This window comes from Mus musculus, chromosome 2, assembly GCF_000001635.26.
Source record: "Mus musculus strain C57BL/6J chromosome 2, GRCm38.p6 C57BL/6J".
Lineage (NCBI taxonomy): Eukaryota > Metazoa > Chordata > Mammalia > Rodentia > Muridae > Mus > Mus musculus.
The window spans coordinates 151,644,366-151,671,650 of record NC_000068.7 but is presented as its reverse complement, the minus strand read 5'-3'; the positions used below and the strand labels follow the sequence as shown (position 1 = coordinate 151,671,650).

Genomic DNA, 27,285 nt, shown 5'->3' with positions numbered 1-27,285 from the left:
ATTCCAGGAAGAAAAGTAACTCAAGGATGTGGACTCTTTGCAATGGTCAGCCTGACTTCACTATTTTTGCTAATCACATATTTTGGGTTTTGAAACTATCTGCTTGCAGCTGCACAAAGGGAACCATGAAGACTTTCCAACCACGAAGTTTCTTGCTTGAAAGTGAACTAAGAAAGAGTTAGGGTTGCACTTGGGATTCCAATATTCAAGTATACTCACCAGCTGGCTGAAATAAAGACTTGGAATTGGCTCATAGATTTGTATTTGAGTGGTCTATTCTAATGGGAGCCCTGCTCTACCCTTACACTTTTGCAGAGATCTATGCCTTTTTTTTTTAAATACAGGCTATCTCTGTGTAGTCCTGGTTGTTTTGGAGCTCACTAATGTAGATCAGGCTGGTGAAGAACTCATGGAGATCAGATGTAAGCCATCACCCCTGGCTCACTGCCCAGAATTCAAGCACAGATCAAGAGCAGGTGGTTCATGAGCAGGTGGTTTATACGGGATGCCTCAATGCTGCCTTCTAGCCATGTGGTACATCTGAGCCTCTCCAGCCTCTCTTGGCCTGCTCCTGGGGTCTCAATCTCTCATACTTCATTTTAATCCTACATCATCTCACATGCCCCCTCCCTATTCAAACCACACCCCTCAGGCCTTGTCCTTTACTGGACCACTCAGCCCCACCTCCTCACAACCCTCCCCTCCACGCTCCGCCCCTCCATACCTACTCCTCCCACCTCTCATCACACCCTCACTATCTCTCTCAGCCCTGCCCACCTCTTTCACACCCCACCCTTTCCACCTCTTATCACACGCCTCTCTAAGCCCCGCCTCTCATGCCTCTTGCAGCCTTAACCACTCAAACTCCAAACTACAATATCTCACACTCTGCCCCTTCACACCACGCTCCGCCCCCTCCACACCACGCCCCTCACGGCTTGCCCCGCCCCTCTACACGGAGCCCTCTCCTCCAAACAGCTCCTCACTACTCAGCCCCGCCCCACCCCGCCCTTCACGCCCCCGCCCCCTCACGTGCTAGTTCCTTCTCACAGCCCATTCCCCACAGCCGGGGCGGACCGCAGGCAGCTCCAGGAGACTCACGTCTGGGATCCTCACTCTTAGACTCCACACTGAAAGCAGGGTGAGGCCTGCCTGCGAGGCCAGGCAGCTGGGAGCGGTAGGCAGCTTGGGTGATTTGGGGGACCCTTGCACCGTGCCTGGCGACGCAGTATTCGCTCAGCTCCTGGCGTCAAGCCCCCGAGGCCCACCTGCGGAGCCGACCCGGTTCTGCGGCTCTGTGGCCGGGTTTCCCACAGTGCCTGATGCCTGCGGGAAGCATGTGGCTGCGCGGACCTCCCAGCCGCATTCCCAGCGTCCCTGGCTGCGGCTTGGCCCTCAGCCTTTCCACCCCTGACCCTTCCCACAAGCTCACGCTCATTCTCAGGCCCTCAGGCCCCTCCCCGCGGGCCCTTACCCTCACCTCAGATTTAGTCGTCAGGCCCCCTTGCAAGGCTCCTAGGCACCTGCTCGGTCACGCCTCCTGGCCTTCCCTCCCTTTCTTTCCTTCCCTGGATGGGCGTCGGTCCGGGAATCAGTCCCATCCCCTGCTCCGCCTTCCTTGTATCAGGCTTGGCCTTCTCTTTCATGAAGTAGTCTGAAAAACTGCCCCTGCCCCTTAGCCCTCGGGGTATGGGGTGTGGGAGGGATGGGGATGGGGAGTGCGCGGATGTGAGGGGGCGGGCGGTGAGCGGTGAATATATGCTCAATAAACCAGGGTCTCTGGTATGTAAAATCCCAGCGTTCAGCTTTTACAGTTTTATTTATTATTTTAATCTAGTACCAAAAAAATATTTTTTAACTGTCTTACACCTGGGGACATTTTTCTCAACTTAGATTTGGAGTTAGTTTCAAGGCACCAAAAGGAAGTAGAGCCATCGCAGGGCACAAGCCATAACCAATAGCAAAGTGTTTCCCTAAGGACTGTAGTTTGATAGATTGTGTAACCTTTTGTTTGATTCTTGCAGTAGAAATGGTCATTGATCCAAGTTGACCTGAGTTTTTAATTTTGTGGCTGACTTTATGTTTGTCTCCATATTTGGCTCAGTGTTCCCTTTTACCAAAACATTCAGCAGGAAAAAAAAGCTAGCTCTGTGGTGGCAGTTTCACAAGACATATGAAAGTAGTAATTTGTACTCCAAAGTCAAAGTGATATGACATCTCTCATTTTTTACTTTGAAATAGAGCTTTATTTTGTCATCAGTAGTACAGGTTGTAGAAATATCTATTTATTTCTTGTCTTTTATGTTAACAGAAATTCTAAGAGCCTTACTCCAAAATATTAAAAATCAACAGTGCTTTCTTTTATGACTTCTGATTGTTTTTCTGTAGTTTCTTTTCTTTTTTAATTTTATAGCCCTTTGGAATTCTGCCATTTTAACTTCAACATTAATATGTTTATAACCAGGCGTGGGGTACATATGTGTAATCCTAGCACTTGGAAACAAAAGCAGGAACTTCAGGGAATCCAGATCACTTTTGTCTATAAACAATCTAATAATAATAATAATAATAATAGTAATAATAATAGTAATAATTAGCATCCTAAAGAGAAAAATGTGGTTGCATACCTAGATATAATTAATATATAATTAATATTAATATAAAATAAATCCAACATCAAATTCTTATTTCTTAGGAAACAGATGACCTTAGTTTTGTCCACTTTTTTCTATTGTTTCTTCCCTGTTTCTATCTCCCTTTTTTCCTATAAACCTTTAGGTACTTATTTTACTATATTAATAACAAGATAAATTATATTCTCTGAATAGAAAAATCTGAGATAAATTGATCTCATTGAATACATTTAAACAGAGTGTGGTTTACAAGTTTCTAGAAGAGTTTTGTCCTTCGTTTTAATAATATTCTAAATAACATTCTCCTTTTTAATGAGAAAATTAATAACATTGTGTTAAGAGATAATTCAAATATTATTCTGTAGAATTAATGATACATTCTATTGCAGTAAAAAAAATACCAAAAAGGTTTTCTTATCAAATTTAAGACATTTTTTTTGTGTTCTCTCTAGTTCCTTAAATACAACTAAGGAATACAGGCAACATGTTCTACACTCATGTGCTTATGAGTAAACGGGGGCCATTGGCCAAGATATGGCTTGCAGCTCACTGGGAGAAGAAACTTACAAAGGCCCATGTGTTCGAGTGTAATCTAGAAATAACCATTCAAAAAATTATTTCACCTAAGGTATGTTACTGATTAAAATGATAGTCTGTACTAACCATGGCTGATGTTGAAGAATTAAAATATGTTTCCAAGACAGTTTTGCTTCTCAAAACTTTTTATTCCCCCCCAAATTATTGTCTGTACAAAGGCACTCCAATATAGATTTAAATGAAGCTTTGCTGAAGCTTTTATGGTTTTGCTGAATACGCAAAAATAAAAGTAAATTATTTTATATGGTGAGTTTAAAAGTGGTTTACTTTAGTAAGAATATAACGTTTGCTTTTCATAGAGAAATTATGATTTCCTTAGTTTTCAAAGAACAGGATTTACAAGCCTCATCTTTCATTTTTCTGATGTTTTAAAAATAACTCAAAGGTGAAAATTGCACTCCGAACTTCAGGACACCTTCTTTTGGGGGTTGTTCGAATCTACAACAGGAAGGCAAAATACCTTCTGGCAGACTGCAGTGAAGCATTCCTTAAGATGAAGATGACATTTCGCCCAGGTAGGCACACAGTGTTATTTTATGTCACTATTGATTCCTTTGGGCATTTTTGTGTTGGGTGGTTTATTTTAGTTGTGAGCATACTGTAATTTCAGGTGAATATAATGAATATAAACTTCATTTTGACTGAATCTTAAGATTTCATAAAGATAATTATATTCTTTCCCTTGTTCTTTTCCTGTGTTTGTAAGAAATAGTTATGCTTCCAAACTTGTTATGCTTCCTGTATTAATATAAAAATATACTTAGAGTCATCACAATTTTATAAGACGCTGATACACTTATTTTTAATGGGTCATTTAGTTCCCCATATCTGCTTTTTCCTTTATGAGAACAAACTTACTGACAAAATGTAAACATAGAGTTCTTGAGAGTCTTAAATTGCATAGTGATTATGAAGTATTATTAAAAATCCCAGACATTCTACAGTGCTGGATGTTTTTATGTGCTATAAATATAGTGCCTACAACTTCAAATGTATGCATGCATCACTTCCTATTTCCATCATACTAGTCTAAATAAAGGTCTTTCCTCCATTGCTAGGCTTCAGGATCCCTAAAGGAAGCATCTTTATTGTAGACATTTTTCTAATCTCTTACAGTACCTATGTTAGTGCTTTTCATATACCATCCCTCCATCAACATTTGTGGACCCCAACTGATAACTCTTTTTTAATCTTTCTCATTTAAAATAGTTTTAGAGTCTTTAGGTAGATTTATATGTATACTATGTTTTACATGCTCATTTATTATTTATGTATCTCACAAATATTTGTTGACTCTCATGCTTCGTGCTTGACATGATGCTAGACTTTGGAATACAAAGATAACCAAGATAAATAGTTCTTTTTCAGTCAGATGAGGAAATCAAATAATGGAAATATTTTTAAAACTTACTACAATAATTACAGATTGTGGTCACTCTGAGATTAAAGGCATGTGCTACTGAACCCATTAGTGGCCATGCTACAAAGGAAGCGAGATCTACGATAGAAGATAAAAGAGTTCATTTTACAGGATAGATAGTTGGAGAAAACCTTTGTGAGGGGATAGAAGTTAAACTCACAATTGAAAAATAAGAAGTGCACGCATACATAAGTAGTGCCCAAGGGACGGCAATATAGGCAAATGGATCTGCAAGTACAAATGTCTTGAGGTGAAAAAGAAATCCTTGCCCTTTTCAGGGGACCAAAAAGTTAGTATGTATGTGGACTGAGTCTCATGATTGAGGAGAGTCTCCTTAGATGATGTAAGTATACTGCTACAGGGTTACTTCATTCATGCTTAAATCTTTAAGCATGAGAATTATCTGAACTGTTTACTTTTGATGACTGTTACTATGGATACTTCATAAAACAAAAATAGACTGCTGAGGGGCAGGAGTGGATATAGGGAAGCCCATGAGAGATGGTAAAGATTTAATTGGAAGTTTAATGTCTCATAAGGGAGCACTGCTTATTGTGTTCCCTTTTCATTGTTTTCAGGACTGGTTGACCTCCCCAAAGAGAATTTTGAAGCAGCTTACAACACTATCACATTACCAGAAGAATTTCATGATTTTGAAATCTACAATATAAAGTAAATTATTTTGTTTTCTTGATGTTTTATTGTTTTCATATTCAGATTGATAAAGGTAACCTCAGCTGGAAAACAACTGAACAAGTACAAATTACAAGGCTAAAGTTGCAGTGTGAAATTCCAAAGTACAAAACCAAAAATGTCTCATTGGTTGAATATTGTTTGTACTATTGATAGTATGTTTGTTCATCTAGTAAATATTTATTAAATAAATGCCTTTCCTATAGCAGGCACAGTTCTAGGCAGTGAAGAGATACCAATGAATAAAACAGTTCCTGGTATAGACTGATAATAACAAGTAAATATGCAATATGAAGATAAATAAATATTAAGACAAATAAATAAATTAAAATAATGGGATTGTCAGGAAAGGATTTTCTGATAAAGTAAGAACATAAGCCTGGAGGAGATAAGGGAACAAAATTATACAATAACATAGAAGAATGTTCTAATGGAAATACCCAGTGAAGTAAAAACTCTGAGAGAATGGCCAAGAACGAAGTGGAAAGGTGATGATAGCACTGAGGCCACTGGACATGTTCAGGAGCAGCAAGAATGCAAATGAAATGAAGTGGAATGAAAGAAAGGCTGAGTAGTAACAACAGGAGGTCAGAGAAGGAGCAAGAGATACAGGTGACATATGGTTTGTAGGCTACAATAGGGTTTTTATCTTGCTGAGAGATTATGCACAAGAGTTTTCAATAGAGAATAGAGGAGTGACCAGATCTCACTTGGTCTCAACATGCTCCCTCTGGCTGTTTCACTATAAAGGGAAAAGAAAGGAAAAGAAAACTTGTGAAATTATTGTAGTAATTCATATGAAGTAGTATTAGACCAATTTTCAAACTTCACTTTATTAATATAGTAGCAGTCAAATTAATGGATATGTATGGAAGGCAGAGTAAACATGATATGTTGATGAATTAAATGTAGCCCTAAAGAAATAAAGAATTACTATTTAATTTGGGGCATAAAAAGGAGGTACCCCTTATTGAAACCAGGATAGCTAAAGGATGAAGGTTGAAGAAGAGAGAAGGAAGTAAGTTAGGTTTTTGGACAACAGAATTTGGGTTTGAATTCATGTGTATGTTTCTCTAATTTCACATGTTGAAACCTAATCCCCCTGATGATGGCATAAATGGTGGGAACCTTTGAACATGATGAGATTGTGAAAGCTGAGAGCCCTCCTTAATGGGGTCAGTGGCATTATAAAAGAGTCCAAAGAAACTTTCTTACAGTTTCACCATCTGAGGATACAGCAGGAAAGTGTTGTCTATGCAGAATAGGCATGTACTAGATACTAAATCTGTGATGCCTTGATATTGGCCTCCCAAACTCCAGACCCTTATGCAATGGATTTCTGTTTATAAATTCCTCAATTCTTGTCAGAATATCGACAAAGGAAGGCCAAAGTTAAGATGCCATAAATTCAGAGTCTTTGCTTCCTGGTTAATAGAAGGCAGTCATTCTGCATCCTCATCTGGTATAAGATCAAGATGGTAGTGGGGCCATACAAATTCTGTCCATGAAAACAGAGCCCTCATGACCTGGTTGCTTCTTAGAGGCCTCATCTCTTAATAGCATCACCCTCGGAAATAACTTTCCATATCTGGACATGGAGGGAACTCAAATATTTGAGCCATAACAAGAGTGACCATCTATTCAAATGTACAAGTAAGATAGTGACTGGAAAGCACCATGGATTTAAATCCAGAACATTACTTGTGTATATGTGTGTCTTAAAGATCATGCTCAGAAAAATACTATTGACAAAATAAAAATTCTTTTATTATAATCTGTTTTTAAGTTTTTTCAATAGTTTGTAAAACCATGTTGTTCTACTCATAATTTCCTAAATACGTTTCTCTATAGTGAGATTGATATTTCGGAGCCCCTTGCTCAGAACCAAAGTAGACCAGAGGAAATCACACTTAGAGAAGAATATAGCAATGATCTACTTTTCCAAGCTGGGAGCTTTGGTGAGAATATTTGAGAAACTAAAATTATAAGATGTCATCAATTATATTTGCATTTTGTATGAAAACAGTGGTAATAGAGATATCTATAGAATGGATGTTTTCATGTATAAAAATAATCTTAATTCTTTTGTCCTAATTGATAATACCCTGTCCTATGGTAAATTTATTTTATCATTGTGCAACCATTTTTTATGAATTTCTATTTCTTAAATTTCTTATATATCAGGTGCTCTAATAGGCAAGAACGGTATTAAATTAAAGATATAAGTTCTGGGACTGATGTGATGGCAAATAAATATAATCCCCGCTAGTTTTTTATAGTAAGAGTCTGTCTCCCTTAAAAAAGGAGAAGCAGTTTCAGCTCTCAAAGGAGATATCCAAATTAACAGTTGGTATCGTTTTTATATATACATATATATACACATACATACATACATACATACATACATACATACATACATACATATGCTACATAAAATTTCTTCAAATGTATTTTCTTCTGTATATGATAGTTAAAACAGATTTAAGTTAACTTGAGAGTGAGGAAGGAAAAATGCTACCACACTAAATAATTTACAGTTTGAATATGAAACATGAAATGATTTTTGAAATGTTTAAATATATTTGGGTAAGGTATATGGGTTTTGTTCTTTGTTTGTTTGTTTGTTTAGGTTCGTTTTTTGAACACGGGATTTGTGGGGTTGTTTGTTTTCAGGACAGGATTTGTCTGTGTAACAGCCCTGGCTGTCCTGGAACTCACTTAATAGACCAGGCTGGCCTCGAACTCACAGATGCCTGCCTGCCTCTGCCTCCTGAGTGCTGGGATGCCTGACTAGGTGTCCATATTTTTAAATGAGGTGATACAGCATAATCCAACTATTACTTCTGGCTTTTGTCTCATGTCATATTTACATACTTTCTGTATTGCTCTACAAAGTTCATGAGAATGTTATGGTTATCTTTGACATTCTTTCAGTGTGCAAAGCAATGAGTGTAGGATGTAGAAGGATGACCTAAACTTCTCTTGGGACAGGGTGTGGAGTTATGCAAGTAATGCTTGAGCTATATCCCTGACCTCTCTTTCCTATCCTCACTCTCTTCTATAGTGCTTGCTATCTGCCATGCTTTTTAATCTGTGGCGAAGGACACCTTTTATAAATGTCAATTTCCAATCTGTGCTGATTTTTATTTTTGTATAAACTGAGGAAATTATTAGATTTGAAAATGAATCATTAGAAAAATTAAAAATCAGAAATAAAATTTAAGTTAATATTTTTATTAGTCAATATATACAAATTTATATATAATTATTCTGCTGAGTTATTATAAAACTTTTTTGCTGTTCATTCTTGGCACACATGCTATTTGACTATGTATTACAGGCTAGCATCCAATTTGCAACAATACTTTTTCCTCAGCTTCCCAAGTATTGGGATTACAGGTATGCATCACCATGCCGTGTTGTTGTTTTGCTTTAGACATGAAACGTTATGGTTATTTTCAGTTATGCTTTTTGTCAGCTTCATAGTAGTGCTGATTAATTTGTTACTGTTGTTGCTGCTGCTGCTGTTGTTGTGATTTGGTTTGGTTTGGTGAGGCGGGGTTTCTCTGTGTATCATCACTGGCTCTCCTGGAACTCCTTTAGTAGACAAGGCTGGTCTTGAACTCAGAGATCCACCTGTCTGCGTCCTGAGTGCTGGGATTAAGGGCGTGACCTACTGATTGATTTAAAAACAAAAGCAAAACCAAACATCTGAACTATCTCTTATATCTTCTTTCTGCTTCTTAGCTGCAGTATTATACTACCGTCCTAAAAATCATACTTCATTTTTTCTCATATTTTTACATTTCTGGAAGAGTAATTGTTTTTAAGTTCTTTGCTTATTCACCTATCATTACTCTGCCTAGTTACCTGTGACTGTATCAAACCTCTAAAATTCCTTTTCCTCTCCTCAGTGCCCTCTAACAATTCATTGTTTCTCTATTCATCTTGTTTTAGCCTCAATATAGTTATTTTCCTCTATTGAAACATATGTCTTACCATCTAACAATACAACTTAATTGTTCACAGTGCTCTATCTTACATAACTCAAAAAAGATGGACAAACATGGTAGTCTTTCAGTAGTCCTAGGTTTGAGTCTGGACTATTTCCATCAGTTTGTGTGTATACTCAGCAGATGACCTAGCTGAGGCTCATGACCCTGTCTGTAAAGTTGTGATCCTGATAGCAATATCACAAGTTATTTTCTTTATTCTTGCCTTTTGTTCTCTCCGCTAACCTTCAAACCTTAAGAAATGTTTAATATTAATATTTTCTGTGCTATATTACAATGTAAAAATGAAGGTTTTGATTATTTCTTCTCTGTAATCTCTGGATGGATGGATGGATGGACAGACAGACAGACAGACAGACAGACAGACAGACAGACAGACAGATATTCAGTCTCACTACTTAATCTAGTCTTACCTGTTACTCAGATTGGCTTGCTGCATTTCCTGAGTACTGAAATTGTAAGTGTGCAGCACCATTAGACTCTTGAAATGTTCAACACTCAGAATTTAGTGTCTGTTTCTAAGTGTTATTTTCAGATTGACTAAAGCTGGTTTTCATTTTAGAAGAGAGCTGCACCTGAATGATCTAAACATGTTCTTAGTTCTTTCTCAAACTGTCATTTAGTCCATTTAGTAAATATTTAATCCAGCGTGATGTATGTCTATAGACAAATATTCAATATGGGTGGTACTTCATGTTTTTTTACTGTATAATAATTAACATAAGTTATTGGAAGAGAGAGAAGGCCAATGTCTGATCTCAAGGGTTTAAAATCATGGACATAATGATTTTAAAAGCCAAAGGGTAGAGAGAACATGCCAGAGCTAACTCTGAGTCCTCTGTAGCTATCAGTATAGCCTAGTGACAAATTAGATCTGGCTTCAAGCCTTTCAGTGATGTTTTCTTATTTGTGCAATGAGAATTATATTTTCTGTTGCATAGTGTAATTAACTAAGTGCTGAGTTAATGTTAACTGACTGCCTGTGTTCTATTTAGTATTCCGTTTCCAACTTCTAGTATGTTCTATAAATATTTACAGAATGAATATTATAAGCCCATTCTTTAATATTTTAACATATTGTCCTTTGTGAGGTAGGGTTTCTCTTTGAACCCCTAGATAGATTTGCCAAATTCTTGTTAGGCATAAGCCGCTGAAGCAGTTGTCTATATGAAATGATCTGAAATAATACTTGGTTAAACAGAATGTGACCAACAAAATGTATAGGGAATAAATTTACTCCCACATAACTATAAACTCTACTGAATGCTCCAGCATTTTCCCTATTGTATTGGGAGAATATTAAACTTGAAATCAAGTCTATGTTGATTAGCTGGGTGTCTTCTATTAGATAATTCAGTAATTTTAAAGCTTTTATTTTCTTCATAGAATAGGCTGAACTATACTAGATGGTATCTGTTCCCTCTAGCTCTAAGAGAATATGTTTCTATGAGTAGCTTGGCACTGATGATGTGTTTTTATAGGGGATGAACCTGAAATCCTCAGAAGACATAGCTTCTTTGATGACAACATATTAATGAACTCCAGTGGTCTTGTAGTCGAACATAGTTCTGGAAGCTTCGCTGAGGAAAAATCTTTGTTCTTTGACAATGGAGATGGATTTGGAGATGAAGGAGCTGCAGGAGAAATGATTGGTATGCTTTCTGCCCTAAAAGTTAAATATTTATTTTAATCAAATTACTGTAAAGTATCTGTTTTGATAAATCAAATTGAACTTTCAGATACATGTCTGTGCTTGTAGGCCAACTTATTTTTCACATATGTTTTCAAAGTCTATTTGTTTAAACACATCCCTATAGAAGCTATTAACTCCTGCTTGTACTCTTCACAAAATATACTAGATTATATGCTGGTAACATCTTGTTTAATACAACTTGTAGAATAGATATCCTTCTTGTATTCTTGTATTTTTTTCTTTAATATTTTTATTACGTATTTTCCTCGATTACATTTCCAATACTATCCCAAAAGTATTCTTGTATTCTTATTGTAGCATTTTATATTTAAATTACAATATTAGTATAAAACATACAATTTGGAGAGAAACTGAGAAAATAAAAGTATGTATCTTAAAGATTATTGACTATATGAAGTACATTTACAGATTTTTTTCCAGTTTGCATTAAAAGTCTAGTTAACAGTCAGGCGTAGCAGCTAATGCCTGTGATCTTAGCATTTGGGAAACTGAAGCAGAATAATCATGAGTTTAAGGCCAACCTAGACTATATAAGGAGTTTTCGGTCAGTTCACTACATAATGAAACTCTGTCTCAAAAGAGAGAGAGAGGGCCCATTGGACTTGCCAACTTTATATGCCCCAGTACAGGGGAACGCCAGGGCCAAAAAGGGGGAGTGGGTGGGTAGGGGATTGGGGGGGTGGGTATGGGGGACCTTTGGGATAGCATTGAAAATGTAAATGAGGAAAATACCTAATAAAAAAGATAGATGCCCTAAAAAAAGAGAGAGAGAGAGAGAGAGAGAAGGGAGTAGAGAAAAAAGAGGAGTCAGGGAAAGAAAGAAGTGTGGTTAGCCCTTGTGTAAACCAGGGCTTCTTGAACTTTTTCCATCCACAACCCCCTTTTGCCCAAGAAATTCCTGTGTGGTCCTGGGTATATAGGTATATAAAATGTGTATACAAAGGGTTGGAGAGAGAGCTCAGTGGTTAAGAGCACTGATTGCTCTTCCAGAGGTCCTGGGTTCAATTCCTAGCACCCACAGTAAGGCTCACAACCATCTCTAACTCCAGATCTCGTAAATCCAAAGCTGCCTTCTGTCTTCTTTGGGCACTGCATGCATGTGATGCAAAAATATATACAAGCAAACACCCATACACATAAAACTTAAAAACATATTAAAACAATGTTTAAATGGCTATATAAACCATTATATATTTACTGAGAATAAATGAAAGAAATGTATCCTAAAGCAATTATTTGGTACACTGTATCGTTTTACCACTTGTTAAAATAAATAGACATGAAATTGAGATGATTCTCATTTACTTACAATAAGAAAAGTCTCTGCTAAACTTTGGATACTGCAGAGTGTAGAACATTTTCAGTGTTTTTCATCGTTGATCAATATTTCTATTTTAGATTTTTTTCTAAAGATTTACTTTTTATTACTATATCTAAGTACACTGTAGCTGTCTTCAGACACCAGAAGAGGGTGTCAGATCTCATTACAGATGGTTGTGAGCCACCATGTGGCTGCTAGGATTTGAACTCAGGACCTTTGGAAGAGCAGTCAGTGCTCTTAACTGCTGAGCCATCTCTCCAGCCCAATTTTAGAAATTGTAATGCTGAATTTGTAACACTGATCTGCATAAGTAGTAATATAAAATGATATAAGAATGTTTAGTTATAATCTAAGAATGTGCTAATTTACAAGGCGATATGATAGGAAAGTATTAAATGTATTTACTATAATAAAGTCATTATGTTTCTGTTAGAACAGAAAATGTTGTACACATAGTAAAAATAATGGAATTCATAACATACAGTAATCTTGAATCTGTGCCAAGATATTTCAGTGTTTGTGGCATTGTGTGACATGTGATAGCACACGCAGTGCAGACCCAAGGTTCAGACCCAAGGCCACTCTAAAGTGGTACAATGAAGCATGGGTGAGCCCTGCCAGAAATACATTTGATTGTTAATTGGTTTTCCTTGTTGCCAGAGTTTTCACTTACTACCCTTCCTAATTCAGTTATATGACCTCATATGGAATAAAAACAAACAGTTTAAGAATCTGGAGTAAAGTGTCTTATGTAAAATAATGATAGTACATGTTTAGTGAATAAACATATTTATTTATTCTTTTAAAGACAATCTATTGCAAGATGAGAGTACCTTTTTAGAAGAAGCATATTTGAACAAAGAAGTGTCTCTGCCTCCTGAGCTTCCCAGTAGTATAATGGGTATGTTGAAGTCTTTTGCATAGAAAATGTATAGATACAGATGTTCAAATCAAGTCTCAGAACTTGTAAGTTTCAGCAGTACTGCAATGGAGAATACTGTCCTTCAGGTGCACAGGAAGTTAGATTCTGAAAAGGGAGTTAACAAGGACTGGCTTTCATAGATCACACTTATTCTTCCCAAGTAGTACGCTTTCAAATCCTAAAAAAATAATGTATGCTATATGGGAAGAGAAAATATCACATTGACAAATAATTTGAGAGATTATAAATTTTCCAATGAGCATATTTTCCTCTACTTGAAATTCTTATCAGAGTGTCTCAGATAAGTTGAGGTCTTGAAGATAGTACTTTTTCCTAAGGAATTTAAAGTCTAGTTAACCTCATTTATGTTTTTCTCAGTGTTTGATGTTACATTTGCTTTCTAGCACAGTAATCAAAATTAAAAATATAAAAATTATTGGGCAATCAAAACTTAGCTATGGGTCTATGTAAGTCCATTGACAGTTCAAGTGAATATAAATATTTTGGTTATCATAGAAAACTTATATTGGCATTTTTTTTGTTTTCATTTCTGCTGTGACTATAGCCCAGCCTGAGATATTTCATATGCAAAAGAGGGTGATGTCATTGACATTCAAATGTTGTAGGCCTCAGACCATTTATTACTGAGCCTTTTTCCCTCTGTGATTCTAGGAATTTATATATAGCCCCAGCTAGCAGTGTGTCCTCAATTATTCTTTACTTTATTTCTCATATTCTCTTCTAATATGTAGCATAGTCATATGTTTTTGCTTTTTCTTTTATGGTGCTTTTATTAGTAGAACCAGGTAATTCAGATGACCAATGTATACCTGAAGATGAAGAAATAAATGAAATAACATTATTATCAAATGAAGATGAAGGATTTACTCTGGACCCAATTGATGATTTAGGTAAAAGTTTCCTGTTTTTATTTTTCTCTTTGGTGCCCTGGTATCTTAGTTACTTTGAGATGTGCTGGTGGGGGCTGCCCAGCATCCAGTTTCCCTGGGAAGACAGCAAAAGTGGGTATGGAGTAAGCAATCAGAACCACAATCTGCTTACTTCTGGCAATTTAACTCCTGCTTAAATAGCAGCAAGGGATTAAGAAAAAAGCTTAGTTACTTGGGATCTTTTCTCTTTGGCTCAAGGCTCCCCCTGCCCCCCTTTTGCCAGGCAAGAGGCTCAGATATACACTTTATGGGTGTGCGTGTGCTCATATTCTCCCTCCCTCCTCCCTCCCTCCTTCCTTCTTCCCCTTCCTCTTCCTCTTCCTCTCCATCTCCTCTCCCCCTCACCTCCCCCCCTCTCATCAGGCTCAACCATCTGTTTTATAGTTTCACAAGTGCATATGCATACTTATATACATACACATATACCTGCATACATATGTATATACATACAGATAGACATATATACATATATATATTTGGTGGGTGGAGCAGAGCCCCAATAGCCACACTTTGTTTCTTTTTGCAGCCTTCTTATACCTTCTTAGACAAAAGTTCTTTATAAAATTACCTCATAGATAAAATGTTACACAAAAGCGAAGTTACAAAAGGGGCTAGAGAGTTGGCTCAGTGGTTAAGAGCACTGACTGATCTTCCAGAGGCCCTGAGTTCAAATCCCAGCAACCACATGGTGGCTCATAACCAACCGTATCATTACGGACACCCTCTTCTGGGGTGTCTAAAGACAGCTACAGTGTACTTACATATAATAAATAAATAAATAAATCTTTTTTTGAAAAAGAGAAGTTACAGTAGAATGTCATAGTAAGTTCAAAGCAGTGTTTCATTCTATAAGCTATTTATAAGTTCAAAGCAACAGTTTTACATGGCCTTTCTTTATCATAGTGCACACCTGTGGCTTCATCCATGGACTTGACCTAGAATGTTTTTTCTTAACCACAAATTTGTCCCAAACCCATTTCTCTTCTTAGTGTAATTTATGAAGGCTCGTCGTAGTCCTTATTATTATGCAGCCTTTACTTTCTGTTCTATGGGGGAGCACATTCTATTCTTGATCCTAACTTTATTACGTTTTTCTGACAAAACAACTAAAACCATCTCCTTATATTTTCTTCCTAAAACTATTTGAATCAAGTTAGGAATTCTATAAAGTCATTAACTCATCTAAGCAGCATTAGCTCAAGAAAATTCATCTTCATATTGATCTGCAAGAAATTTGCCCAATAGGGTGGGCTGATGCCCAGGAATCATTAGGCTATGTGATAGTATCAGAAAGGCATATCAGTAGCAAGAAGCAATCCTGGCATGAAGTCTCTCGGGCTGTGCCTCTCCAGATTGCACCCATCACAGCCATGCAAAATGGTGGGTCCAGGAAACTCACTTGCCGTAGCCTTTCCTAGGTGGCTTCTGTGAATATGTAAACAATCCATACAACAGTAGTAGAAGGCTGCATGATAGTAGCATTGGGCATTAAATAGAAGAATATGAAAGAAATCTTAGATAATTCTTCCATCACATGTAGTCTGATTCAAATCGTAGGTCCAGTTTGGGAAGGTAGAAACATAAAAACTGAGTTCAATTCAAAATATTTTCAGCTTTACTAAATAAAAGCTTGACTTCTGCATGGTATGGAATTAGCTACTTACTTTGAATTCATATATGAATTTCAGTGTGGAGGGTGAAATACACTACAAAGATACACACTAATATTTTGAAACATCTTTTTACAAAGCTCCAGATTTTTTAGCTACGCTTTCCCTCTTTGCTGTGTTTCTTTGGTTGCCCATTTAACACGTGAACAGAGTCCCTCCTAAGCATCTTCAAACAACACCTTGAAAACGTATCAGCTCTTGACTGCTCAGATACTCTAGCCTTGCAAAAACTTCACAGAGCATCTTTTCACAGAACAGAAGTATTCATTGTCTTCCCACGGCCACCCTGCAGATTATCTGTGACTTTTAAGATATTTATTAGCCAAGAATATAGTTTCACAACACATTCTAAGTCCATTTACGCCTGTTTCTCTCTAGATATTGCTGACAGGAGGAGAAGGAAAAAGAGGAGATTGCTGGTAGATCCAGTCAAGGAGATAAGCAGCAAGGCTATGCATAGGCAGCTTGCTTCCTTTATGGACACTCTCATGGTTCTGGACCTTGCACCCCCCACACAAAGATTGATGATGTGGAAGAAGCGGGGAGGAGTGGATATGCTTCTGTCAACTGCTACCCAGGATTTGATTAATGACGAATTGAAAATGGTAATTGCTTCCATCTTCTGCATGAATGTGATATTTGTTTATAAATAATTTTTCTTCATTTACAACATAATTAGACATGTGGGAAAAAACTATTTTAAAATTTAATTTGAATAAAAAATGTACATGAATGGCTTTTACTTTTCTTTTTCTTTTTTTTTTTTTTTCCAGAGACAAAGTCTTATTATGTAGCTCTGGCTATCCTGGAACTCACCATGTAGACCAGGCTGGCCTCAGATTTACAGAGGTGTGCCTACCTCTGCCTCCTGAGTACTGGGATTAAAGGCATGTGCCACTATGCCCAGCTTGAAAAACAAATGTGTATGAATAGCCTTTACTTCTTTAGCATATGGGCTTATGCTTTATTAAATTGCTTTACTACATATAAAACTGACAGTATAAATGTGTTGTTACAGTTGTTTACAAAATGCTTCCTGTCCTCTGACTATAAACTTGCAAAATTGACACTGAAGGAGTCAGTAAGGAAAGAAGTGGGAAACCAGCAGATTGCAGGTGAGACTTCCTGGTTCTGTTACTGTCCAGGGAAAGGTTGCATAAACAAAAATTGAGTTTCATGTTTCAGAATGAAAGCTGGGTTCAAATCTATATTTTCAGAGATCTCTATCTATAGAGGAATAGCTTAAGTTAAAAATATTACCTTAGCATAGCAGTTTTCTGCTTTCCACATTAATTTCTGTCTCAAGACTTTACTGAAATGATGAAATCTAGGCCAATGCTGATGTCACAGTCCTGAAATCCTACCTACTAGGGTAGAAGGACTGCAACTTCAAGGCCAGCCTGGGTTACAGAGCAAGTTCAGAGCCTGCCTGACTCTGTTTCAAGCTAAAACACATTAAAGGGGCTTGTGGTATAACTCAGTGTAGAGTACTTGCCTAGAATGTGTGAGGCCCTAGGTTTAATCCCCAGTATCCTCTCCACACAGATAAAGAAGATGAAATACATCATTTTTCTTTCTCTTAGCACAGTAGTCATAAATTCTTAAAAAATAAAGTCTCTGTGTCTAGCAGAATGTTTCTTTTTAAAATAACCTGAAATATATAGTGACAAGGTCAGTGCTTAAATCATACGACTACTCTGAGACAGGTATCACTGTCCGCCTAAAATAAAGTTCATAAAATGTTAATAATCACTCATTGTTGAGTTAGTGATAAAGTAATAGAACTTAGGTGGTGAGTAAGCTTCCTCTTCCCAGTGACAATTTCTGAAGACATTAAATGTACAGAACAAGTACGCCATGATGAGCTTATACGTCCCGTCGTCTTGTGAGGGAATGTGTGAAGTGCATGAGGACAGATGGGCAGAAGTCGACAGGGAGTGGGAATGATACAGAAGCAGAAGGGGGGAAAGGTAGAAGTTCTGTGAGTCTCAGCAGTGTAAGAAAGTCATGTTCTCCTTACTGAGATTCTTGGATTCCACGTGACTGGTCAGCAGTTCTCTCTTTGAATAGCTATATGCCACTTCAAGTTTGAAATGCACTTGGTAACTTTATCTTTACTTCTTTATAATGAAGAACCCTCAGTGATGGGAGAGCCAAATTCCCACAGTGAGTTAGATCAACCCCAAGATTGGAAGGATGTGACTGATGAATCTGTGGGTAGCTTTCAGGAGAACGTCAACATGAATGTTAACTCTGAGGTAAGTTAACCAGGCAGAATCATTTTTTTTTTGATTATTCATAATTTCATGCTGAAATATTTTATGTGACATAATAAATGAGTGATTTGCTTGAATCTGGTTTTATATAGAGAACCTCTCTAAGCCCTGCATTTCATGAGTTTCATGGTCCCTTAGAACTCTAGCCAGATCCTTGTATGCTGTTTCATGCCTTTTTCCTCTAAGAATAGCGTTCTCCTGCCTGTCTCTGTACCAATACCATACAATTTTTATCACAATTGCTCTGTAATACAGCTTGAGGTCAGGGATGGTGCACTTGATAATATACTGAATGCCTATACAGTGAATTGCCATGCAATCTGCCTTTTGGGGGCTTCAGCATTTCCTAGACTGCAGCTACTGAACTTCTTATTAGGAAAACTTGTTTAATTTGTGATTTGGGAAAGAAAAGTATCATTGAATTTATCAACTACTTATTTGCAAAATAGATTTTTCTCTATGTGCTGGATCAGTTCTTTTGACTCTTACTCCTTTGCACTAGTCTACGCTCTAATCTTCAGTTCTAGTCTTACCTTGTTTTCAAAATGGTGAAGAAATAGGAAATAGAGTAAAGTATTGGAGCACATACAGTGAGTTTGAAGGGACAGAAAAATGTTGATTCTGATCAGTCATTTTAAAATCTCATAAAACAATTTTTGTGTACATTGACTATAAATTTGGCATTATTTAAAATATAGAATATTCTTAGATATTGAAAAGAGAGCATGATAAGGATAAAGTATATGCTAAAGAATAAAGAGCAATGCCTCCTAGTCACTAAAGTATTTAAAGCTGAAAAAAGTGAGGAAAGTATATTAGGAAATATTTCTGACTTACTCGAGATCAGAGACAGCAGCTGGGGAATGGAGCCTAGTGATGGGTTAAGGGTGGAAAGGGGCCAGGGCCTTAGAGCAGTGAAAAGAGGAGGAGATGTGGAGACCAGAACATTTCTGGCCTTCTCTCATTCTCCTGCCCTTGTTTTGGCTCTCCTTCTGGAGGATACCCTCTTTGTCTGTCTCTATTTGTTTCAGTGACCACTCTAGTGGCAGAGTCCTGTCACAGCCCTGGGTATGGCTATGGGTGTCCCCAGCCCTCATCCTCACCCCCTCTACTTGCCCATTCTGGTTTCTTTCATGCCACAGAAGCCTGGTGCTGTCTCTCCTGAGTAACCACTAAACCAAATGCTTCAGAGGGAAGTGAGCTCAGGAGCCCATCAGGAGAGGCTCACAGTGGAGAGGAGAAATGCAGAAGTACAGGGTTCTTCATTCGTGGGTAATATAGAAAAAGAATATTTAAATTAGGAACTGATTATCTTAGGCTTCTCAGAAAAGTAAGTTTGAAAATATAATTAGTACATTGGATTAGTTTGAGAAATGTCATTTGTTAATAAATCATTTAATCAAATTGAGCTGCTAGTTTTATAACCACTAGCATAATTACCTGTAATTTCTGAATTTTCTTTAGCAGGATATTCTTGGAATGATTTCTCCAGCTGTTGAGGGATTGTCTTCAATGAATGGGTCCTTGGCCCAAGAAAATTGTCCAGCTGAATTGGTAAATGTATTTGTTGTCTTTGGGTGACTTGTCATATTTAATTAATTATTTTTAGATTTAACATAATTTTGTTCCAGGGCAAATTAGTATCCATGGGGGGGGGGGTTCCCTTCTCAGAGGGGAAGGAGGAGTAGGGAGATGGGGGTGTGAGGGTGGGACTGGAAGGAGAGGAGGGAGGTGGCTGTGATCACGATGTAAAGTGAATAAGCAATAAAATTAAGGGAAATATTTTTTAAAAAGAAAGAAAGAAATACTATTGTGACAGCAGTTGATACATATAGAAATTTGACCTCTAATTCCTTTTCTTTCAAACATTGTCAAAGAGTATTATCATTACAATGATCTCTATCTATAATATCTATAATATAATATAATGATATATATCTATTATATTATAATATCTATAATATAATAATGATATCTGTAATATTTTTCTTTTTAATAGTTGTTCAAATTACACAAGTTATTAATCTCTGGTGTTAAATTATAAAAGAATATTTTAAATATATTTATATATTAAGATATGAAAAAATAAAATCATAAAATGAAAATCGTCAACTCAAAGGGCCACATTTTGAGAGCAAATACAAAAATTTGACTCACTCCCCTGTGTATTACTACTACCTTTTTCCTTTCTTCCTTTCTTCCTTCCTTCCTTTTCCTTCCTTCCTTCCTTCCTTCCTTCCTTCCTTCCTTCCTTCCTTCCTTCCTTTCTTTCTTTCTTTCTTTCTTTCTTGTTTGTTTGTTTGTTTGTTTTTTGAGACAGGGTTTCTCTGTGTAGCTCTGGCTGTCCTGGAACTCACTCTGTAGATCAGGCTGGCCTCAAACTCAGAAATCCACCTGTCTCTGCCTCCCAGGTGCTGGGATTAAAGGCGTGTGCCACCACCATCTGGCTCTTTCTTTCTTTAGTTTTTTTCTTTTTTCTTTTTAAAAAGATATATACATATAAAAACTTCTTTTAACATTTAAAAAATTTTTATATGCAAGAGTATTTGTCCAGTATGAAGGTACACCACATATATTCCTGATATTCTAGGGGGCCAGAAGAGAGTGTTGGGTCCCCCAAAACTGCAATTATTGGTGGCTGTGAGCCACCTGTGGGTGCTAGGGATTGAACCCAGGTTTTCTGCAAGAGCAGCTAGTGTCATTTCTCCAGCCCTTGAGTTACTTCTTAGAATTTTATCCCAGCATACTGAAGCCATTTTTAGCTTAAAGAAAATTTTCAAAAGTTATTTAGTAAATGCTATCAAATCACCTGTTAAGTCCTAGTATTAACTTCTTAAATTTTTTAAAATTTATTTATGTGCAGGCATGCATGCCTCTTTAAGTTTATGGGCACCTATACATACAGGTGACTAAAGAGGCCAGAAGAGGCCTGGGGTTACAGATAGTTGTCTTGTCACTTACTTGACGGGAAACCTAACCAGGTCCTCTTCAAGGGTAGTAAGAACTTTTAACTTTTAACTACTGTTTATGTGTATATATACATATACATACATATATATATATATATATATATGTATGTATGTATATACACATATACATACACACGTGCATATACATATATGTGTATGTGTATATATATATATACACACATATATATACACATATACATACACACGTGCATATACATACATATATATATATACATATATATATATATATATATATATATATATATATATATATATATATCCTCTTAATCTGTTTCCTTGTTTTGTTTGCTATTGCATATCACAGTCCACCCTAGCCTAGGAAAATTGATAAGTATGTCAGAACTAGGCCGCTTCTCATCCACAGCCTGCCCTGTTTCCCTTGTTATTGTTGTTTTTATCAGATAGATCAAAATCTCCCCTGAGCCAAGATCCCATTCTCCACTCAAAAGGTGAAGCTTGTAAGAGATTAAAGTAAATTCTTTTTTAAAGGGTTCCAACTTAAGTTTTTAACACCGAGCTATCTTTTGAAGTGATCCAGCTTTAAAAGACAGAGAGTAAATCTAGTCAGATGGCAGGGCAGGCATCGAGTGAGCCGTGTATATATATAGACAAAGCACCTCCAAATCTGAAAGGTCTCCTAAACCATTTTTAAGGATATTTATGTCATCAGTTAAGTTCAGAACGGGGCCTTGCAACAACAAATTTTCTATAATTTTTCTATTTGCTCCTCTCACGGGAGTTCTGATTGGCCAGACTGAAAATCCTAGCCAAGAGTGGCTGATTTTGCTAACTTTACAAAGTACATAGAAGTACAAGCTCTGGGCTGCATCACGAGTAAGGCTGCACAGTCTCTTACTTTGGATGTCCTTATCAGAAGACATGCATGGAGGAGAGGTACAAAGTTGCACAGGTTTTTTGTTGTGTGACAGAATTTTTGTTGAGGAGCCACAACACACTTATCTGCTCACCCCAGACAGGGAACCCACAATAGGCCAAAGTACGGATATCACGGAAGCCCAGCTGGGTGGACCAGCGAGTTTTATTGGGGTTACGTACAGGAGTGTGTGTATGGTTCCTTGGCTTTCCTGCGCATTGGAATGCTTTAATCTGGAGTAAACTGTTAAACAACAGTTGTCCTGTGTTTGTGTCATCCTCTTCATCAGCCCATACACTGTTTGGCAGAACTGTGTAACAGTTGTGTTTCTGTAGTAGCTAAGTAGTAGCTAATGCAATGCCTGGTGCATATGAACATTCAATAAAATTTGCTTAAATGAACTATTTATTGATGATTTAAACAGGAGTCATCAGGCAGCAAACAAAATACTGAGGCAGAAAAATGGAATCAAAGATTATTTCAAACATTAAATGTGTTACGGGTAAGATGGCATTTTATTTTATTTATTAACTGTGTGTATGCAGGTGTACTGTATATACACATGGATATGCACATTCTAGTATGAGATTCATGTATGTGCAGGTGCTTGTGTATTGGAGGCAGAAGTTGGTATCAAGTAGCTTCCTCGGTCACTCCCCACTTTATTTCCTGAGGCAAAGTCTTTCACTGAACTCAGAGTTTGCTATTCCAGCTGGTCACTGAGCTTGCCCTGGAGGTCCCTGATCTCTGACTCCTGAGTGTTGGGGTTACCGGCCACCAGACCCACCCAGCATTGCTGTGTGGTGCAGCAGATCTGAACTCCCGGCCTTACATTTGCACAGCAAGCACTTGATCCACTGAGCCCTTCCCTAGCCCTTTATTCTTACTCCAAAAATAAATAATATATTAATTTGAGCATCTAGATATTTATAGAAACAAAACATTTTGTATGTTTTGTTGAGGACAACAAAAGTCTACTGGCATGAAATGGTTTTGAGTAATATGCCTAGGATTAAATGTAGAAGAAGAAGGTTATTAAAGGATGACTGTCAGTTTCTGTTTCAAAGATTATGTAAAAAAAAATCAGTTTTTACCGAAGCTTCATGGTGTGATTACAGTTATTTTCATCTAAATTTTATGGTTGTGTTATTTGGTTTGTTACCTATTTTTTTTAATTATTATTTTTCTTCATACGTGTGGGTGTTTTTCCTGCATGTATGTCTGGGCATTGTGTGCATGCAGTGCTTGCAAAGGCCAGAAGGAGACATGGATCACCTGAAACTCGAGTTACAGATGGTTGTGACACTCCATGAGAATGAACCTGGTCCTCAGCAAGGACAGCCAGTTCTCCTAACCACTGAGTTCTCTAGCCCGTTATTACATCAGCTTATTTCCTTGATGTCTATGTAACTATCTATAAATATCTTCCCAAATTCTTTGGCACTGTAATAAAACTCAGTGACCCATCAGTTCCCACCTTCCCCTCAGAGATAACCCTCTTGCATCTCGTTATACTCTTGATCTAATTCATAGTAGTTACTCTGTTGCCTCCACAGCTTTTGTCTTGGGACAGTCCTTTATCAGAAACATGGGAAATTCCTTGTCTCTTCTTAATTTCTCTGTCTGTGCTTTGATCTTTTACCTGAAATCTTTCCTGTCATTACTGTCCTCATAACTTATCAAGATGAATGGTGTATAGCAGACAGCAACTTTGCAAACAATGCCTGGAAATTTGTTTATTTTTAACTTGAGCGTGATTGGTTGTCTACATATAAAATACTTTCCCTGATAAAGTTTTAGGACATATCTGGGATTCTTGTGTTGTTATTGAAGTCAGGTACTGTATTGTTTCATGATCACCTTGGTGACCTTTACTTTCTCTTTAGAAGCTCTTAGATCATCCCCCCCCCCCTCCAATGCTCTGAAATTTCATGATGTGCTCTGAGGGGTTTTTGTTTTGTTTTGTTTTAAGTTTATTGTATTGCCCTGTACTGAGTATATTTAATCCCTATTTCCATATTCTAGGACTTTTAAATTTTTGGACTTTCTGGTGCTGGAGAGACAGCTCAGTGATTAAGAGCACTTGTTCTTCCAGAGGACCCACATTTGATTCCCAGTATCCACATGGTAGCCTCCAAGTATCTGTAACTCCAGTTCCAGGGCATCTAACACCCTCTTCTGTTCTCCAAAGGCACCAGACACACACTGTGCACAGCCTACATGCAGGAATGACACCCAGACACATAAAATACTTTTAATTTCCTTCTTGTTGGTTGTCTATTTCCTCTTCTTGGAGAATTTATACATCAGATAATGGCTCTTCTTTATTCATTCCTTTATATAAACACATCTCTATATTTTTCTTTGTATTTTTACTAAGAATACTTTGTATCTTTAGATACTTTGTGGATCAGTTTTTAATAGAATTTGCTGCATGTTTTCTGAGAGTTTTGTTATTGTCTTGGTTTAGCTTTTAAAGTGACTGACTATTTTGGTTCATATAATCCTAATCTTTATTCAACTTGTAAAAACCTTTATTGAGGCATGGTTGATAAGTAACAAACTATACATATTAACGTATCGTTCACTATACTTAGTTTACTGTATTAAATGCATTTGGAACTGTTTTCACATATGAAGAACTATCGCCACACTAAGAATAATGAACTTACTTGAAACTGCCCTAATGTCCTTGCACCACTTTATTCTCTCTTGCCTCATCCTTCCCATGGTGTAAGACCCACTCTCTTCCCCAAGCAACCACTCATAAGCTTTGTTCACTGTCATCCTAATCATTTTGTGTTCACAGTGAAAAACTTTAGCTTCAAATTTAATTGCTTTCTTTGGCCTTTGTATTCTCTTTCTATAATGGAGCTTTTCAATATATAATTATTATTATTTTCTCTTTAATGTTAGAGATTTTACTTAATATCTAATGATCACTGTGCCCACGATGAACTGGACCCTCTCATATCATTCACTAATCAAAAAAAAAAAAAAAAAAAAAAAAGCCCCACAGACTGCTCCCAAGTCAATCTGATAAAAGCAGTTCCTGAATGTTCCTTCTTCCCAGGTTGGCAAAACAGACAGAGTCATGCCAGTTATGGGTCAGAGATGTGATTGTGAGATGGGAACCCCATCCCTCCCTTGTCCTGTTTTCCTGCTGGGGGTGGGCTCTGTAAGTTCCCTCTCCCTATTGTGGGGCATTTCATCTAAAGTCCTTTGAGTCCTGAGTGTCTCTGACCTCCCAGGTCTCTGGTGCATTCTGGGGGTGGGGGTGTCCCTCCAACCTCCTATTTCCTGAGGTTGCCTGTTTCCATTCTTTCTGCTGGCCCTCAGGGCTTTAGTCCTTTTCCCTCACACAATGCCAGATCAGGTTCCCTTCTCCCCCTCCACTCCCTTCCCTGTTCACTTTCCCACCCAGGTCCCTCCCTCCCCAGTTGTGGTTGCTTTCTTCTCTCTCCCAAGTGGGACTGAGGCAGCCTCACTTGGGCACTTAAGCTTGTTGAGCTTTTTGAGTTCTGTGGATTATATCTTGGATATTCTGTACTTTTTTTTTAGGGGGGCGTTGCTAATATCCACTTATTAGTGAGTACATACCATGCATGTCCTTTTGGGTCTGAGTTACCTCACTCAGGATGATATTTTCTAGTTCCATCCATTTACCTGCAAAACTCAAGATATCCTCAATCTTAATAGCTTAGTAGTATTTCATTGTGTAAATAAACCACATTTTCTGTATCCTTCTTCTGTCATGGGACATCTAGGTTGGTGACTTGTTTTTTTGTTGTTGTTGTTGTTTGTTTTGTTTGTTGGTTGGTTGGTTGGTTTAAGCTTATTGGAGTCCTTCTGTTTCTCATTTTAAGGATATCATAATTACTTATCAAAAATTGCATTATTTGTTGTTCATAACACATCCACAGACTGCTGTGCATCTAATGATTTTATTCCTCTTCTCTTTTCTCTTTTCTAATTATTTTCCCAGGAATTCAACAAAATGGGAATGCAGTCCTTTAGTCTGAAAAAGCTATGCAGAAATAGTGACCGAAAACAGGCAGCTGCCAAATTTTATACTCTTCTCATCCTGAAAAAACATCGTGCTATTGAGCTGAGCCAGAGTGTTCCCTATGCAGATATTATAGCTACAGTGGGACCAATGTTCTATAAGATGTGAAAGAAATCCGCAGCATGCAGGTTTATACCATCACTGGCACCTCTGCAGAGACTGATCAGCTTGATGCAGAAGCCATCTGGAAGCAGCTGATGGTCTGATCCATTTCATAGACAGGCTGGCCTCCCTTTTTCTATCTAGAGGTCAGAACAAATACAACCAGAATTGGAAACCTATGTGGAGACAGGTTTTTTTTTTTTTTTTTTTTTTTTGACTTAGCTGATTTGAATGTGTGGCATTTATCATTGCCCTGATCTGAATGTTGCATTTAGGTTGTGTTTAGGATACATTATAAAATACCGTGTACCTACAGGAAACATTTAAGGGTGTTTCTAAAACACTTTTATATATTAGGTTACTAAAGTTTATGGGGCTAATGAATGATTGATATTTTCTTACTTGTAGATATCAGTTTATTTGATCTACTTTGTATCATTGATAGTGCCTAACTCCCTGGGTTTTACTCTAATATGCAATTATAAAGAGCCTGTGTGTGTGTGTGTGTGTGTGTGTGTGTGTGTGTGTGTGATGCAAACACTTGTTTAAATATTTTTATTTTAGATTATTAAAAAATTGGTTTGATTTCCTGATTTTTGGTATACATCTCTAATATATATATTAGAATACACACACACCACAGTCTAGACATAGTAATATCATCTTTAAAAAAATCTTTTTGAGTTAATCTCCTGTGGTAGTTCCCCTGTTCTGTAGCTGGGTGCTATTCTCCATGACTACACTTGTGTCTCTTTGGGAATGTTATATAAATGGAATTATATAGCATATAACCTTCTGAGACTGGTTTCTTTCACTCAGTGTAGTATCCTTAATATGCATCCAAGTTCTTTTTGTATCAGTATTTTGTTCCTTTTAAAGGCTGAGTAGCATTCTGTTGCCTGCTTTTTTATCCATTAAAAGACTTTAAGTACTTCCAATTTTGACTATTACAGAGCTGTAAGCATATGTAGTTTTATACATATGAGTGTTTATTTCTGTACAAATAGCATTTCTGGGTCATATGTAAATGTATATTTAACTTTA

General features: G+C 37.2%; 1 protein-coding gene across 4 annotated transcripts; it reads left to right on the top strand.

Annotated features, from left to right (window-relative positions):
* Window positions 1–1,028: 1,028 nt before the first annotated feature.
* On the top strand, window positions 1,029–27,285 carry Rad21l (RAD21-like (S. pombe)). 4 transcript variants are annotated; one of them, XM_006500044.2, is made up of 14 exons: window positions 1,029–1,141; window positions 3,086–3,261; window positions 3,616–3,745; window positions 5,229–5,322; window positions 7,195–7,301; window positions 10,838–11,008; window positions 13,200–13,292; window positions 14,111–14,224; window positions 16,312–16,538; window positions 16,952–17,048; window positions 18,067–18,191; window positions 19,677–19,763; window positions 22,498–22,575; window positions 26,059–27,285. In XM_006500044.2, the coding sequence occupies exons 2-14, from the start codon at window positions 3,118–3,120 to the stop codon at window positions 26,245–26,247; spliced, it is 1,656 nt and encodes a 551-aa protein (XP_006500107.1). In that variant the 5' UTR covers window positions 1,029–1,141; window positions 3,086–3,117; the 3' UTR covers window positions 26,248–27,285. The 4 variants fall into 4 exon arrangements, with proteins under 4 accessions (XP_006500107.1, XP_006500105.1, XP_006500106.1 ...); XM_006500042.2 differs by having other exon boundaries at window positions 19,674–19,763; XM_006500043.2 differs by having other exon boundaries at window positions 1,029–1,177; window positions 19,674–19,763.

Excerpts from the sequence above, each read along its gene's own strand:
- Rad21l (XM_006500042.2), top strand. The coding sequence starts at position 3,118 with ATGTTCTACACTCATGTGCTTATGAGTAAACGGGGGCCATTGGCCAAG. Across the intron at positions 7,302-10,837 it reads TTTCCAAGCTGGGAGCTTTG|GGGATGAACCTGAAATCCTC; the intron begins GTGAGAATATTT and ends GTGTTTTTATAG. Across the intron at positions 14,225-16,311 it reads GGACCCAATTGATGATTTAG|ATATTGCTGACAGGAGGAGA; the intron begins GTAAAAGTTTCC and ends GTTTCTCTCTAG.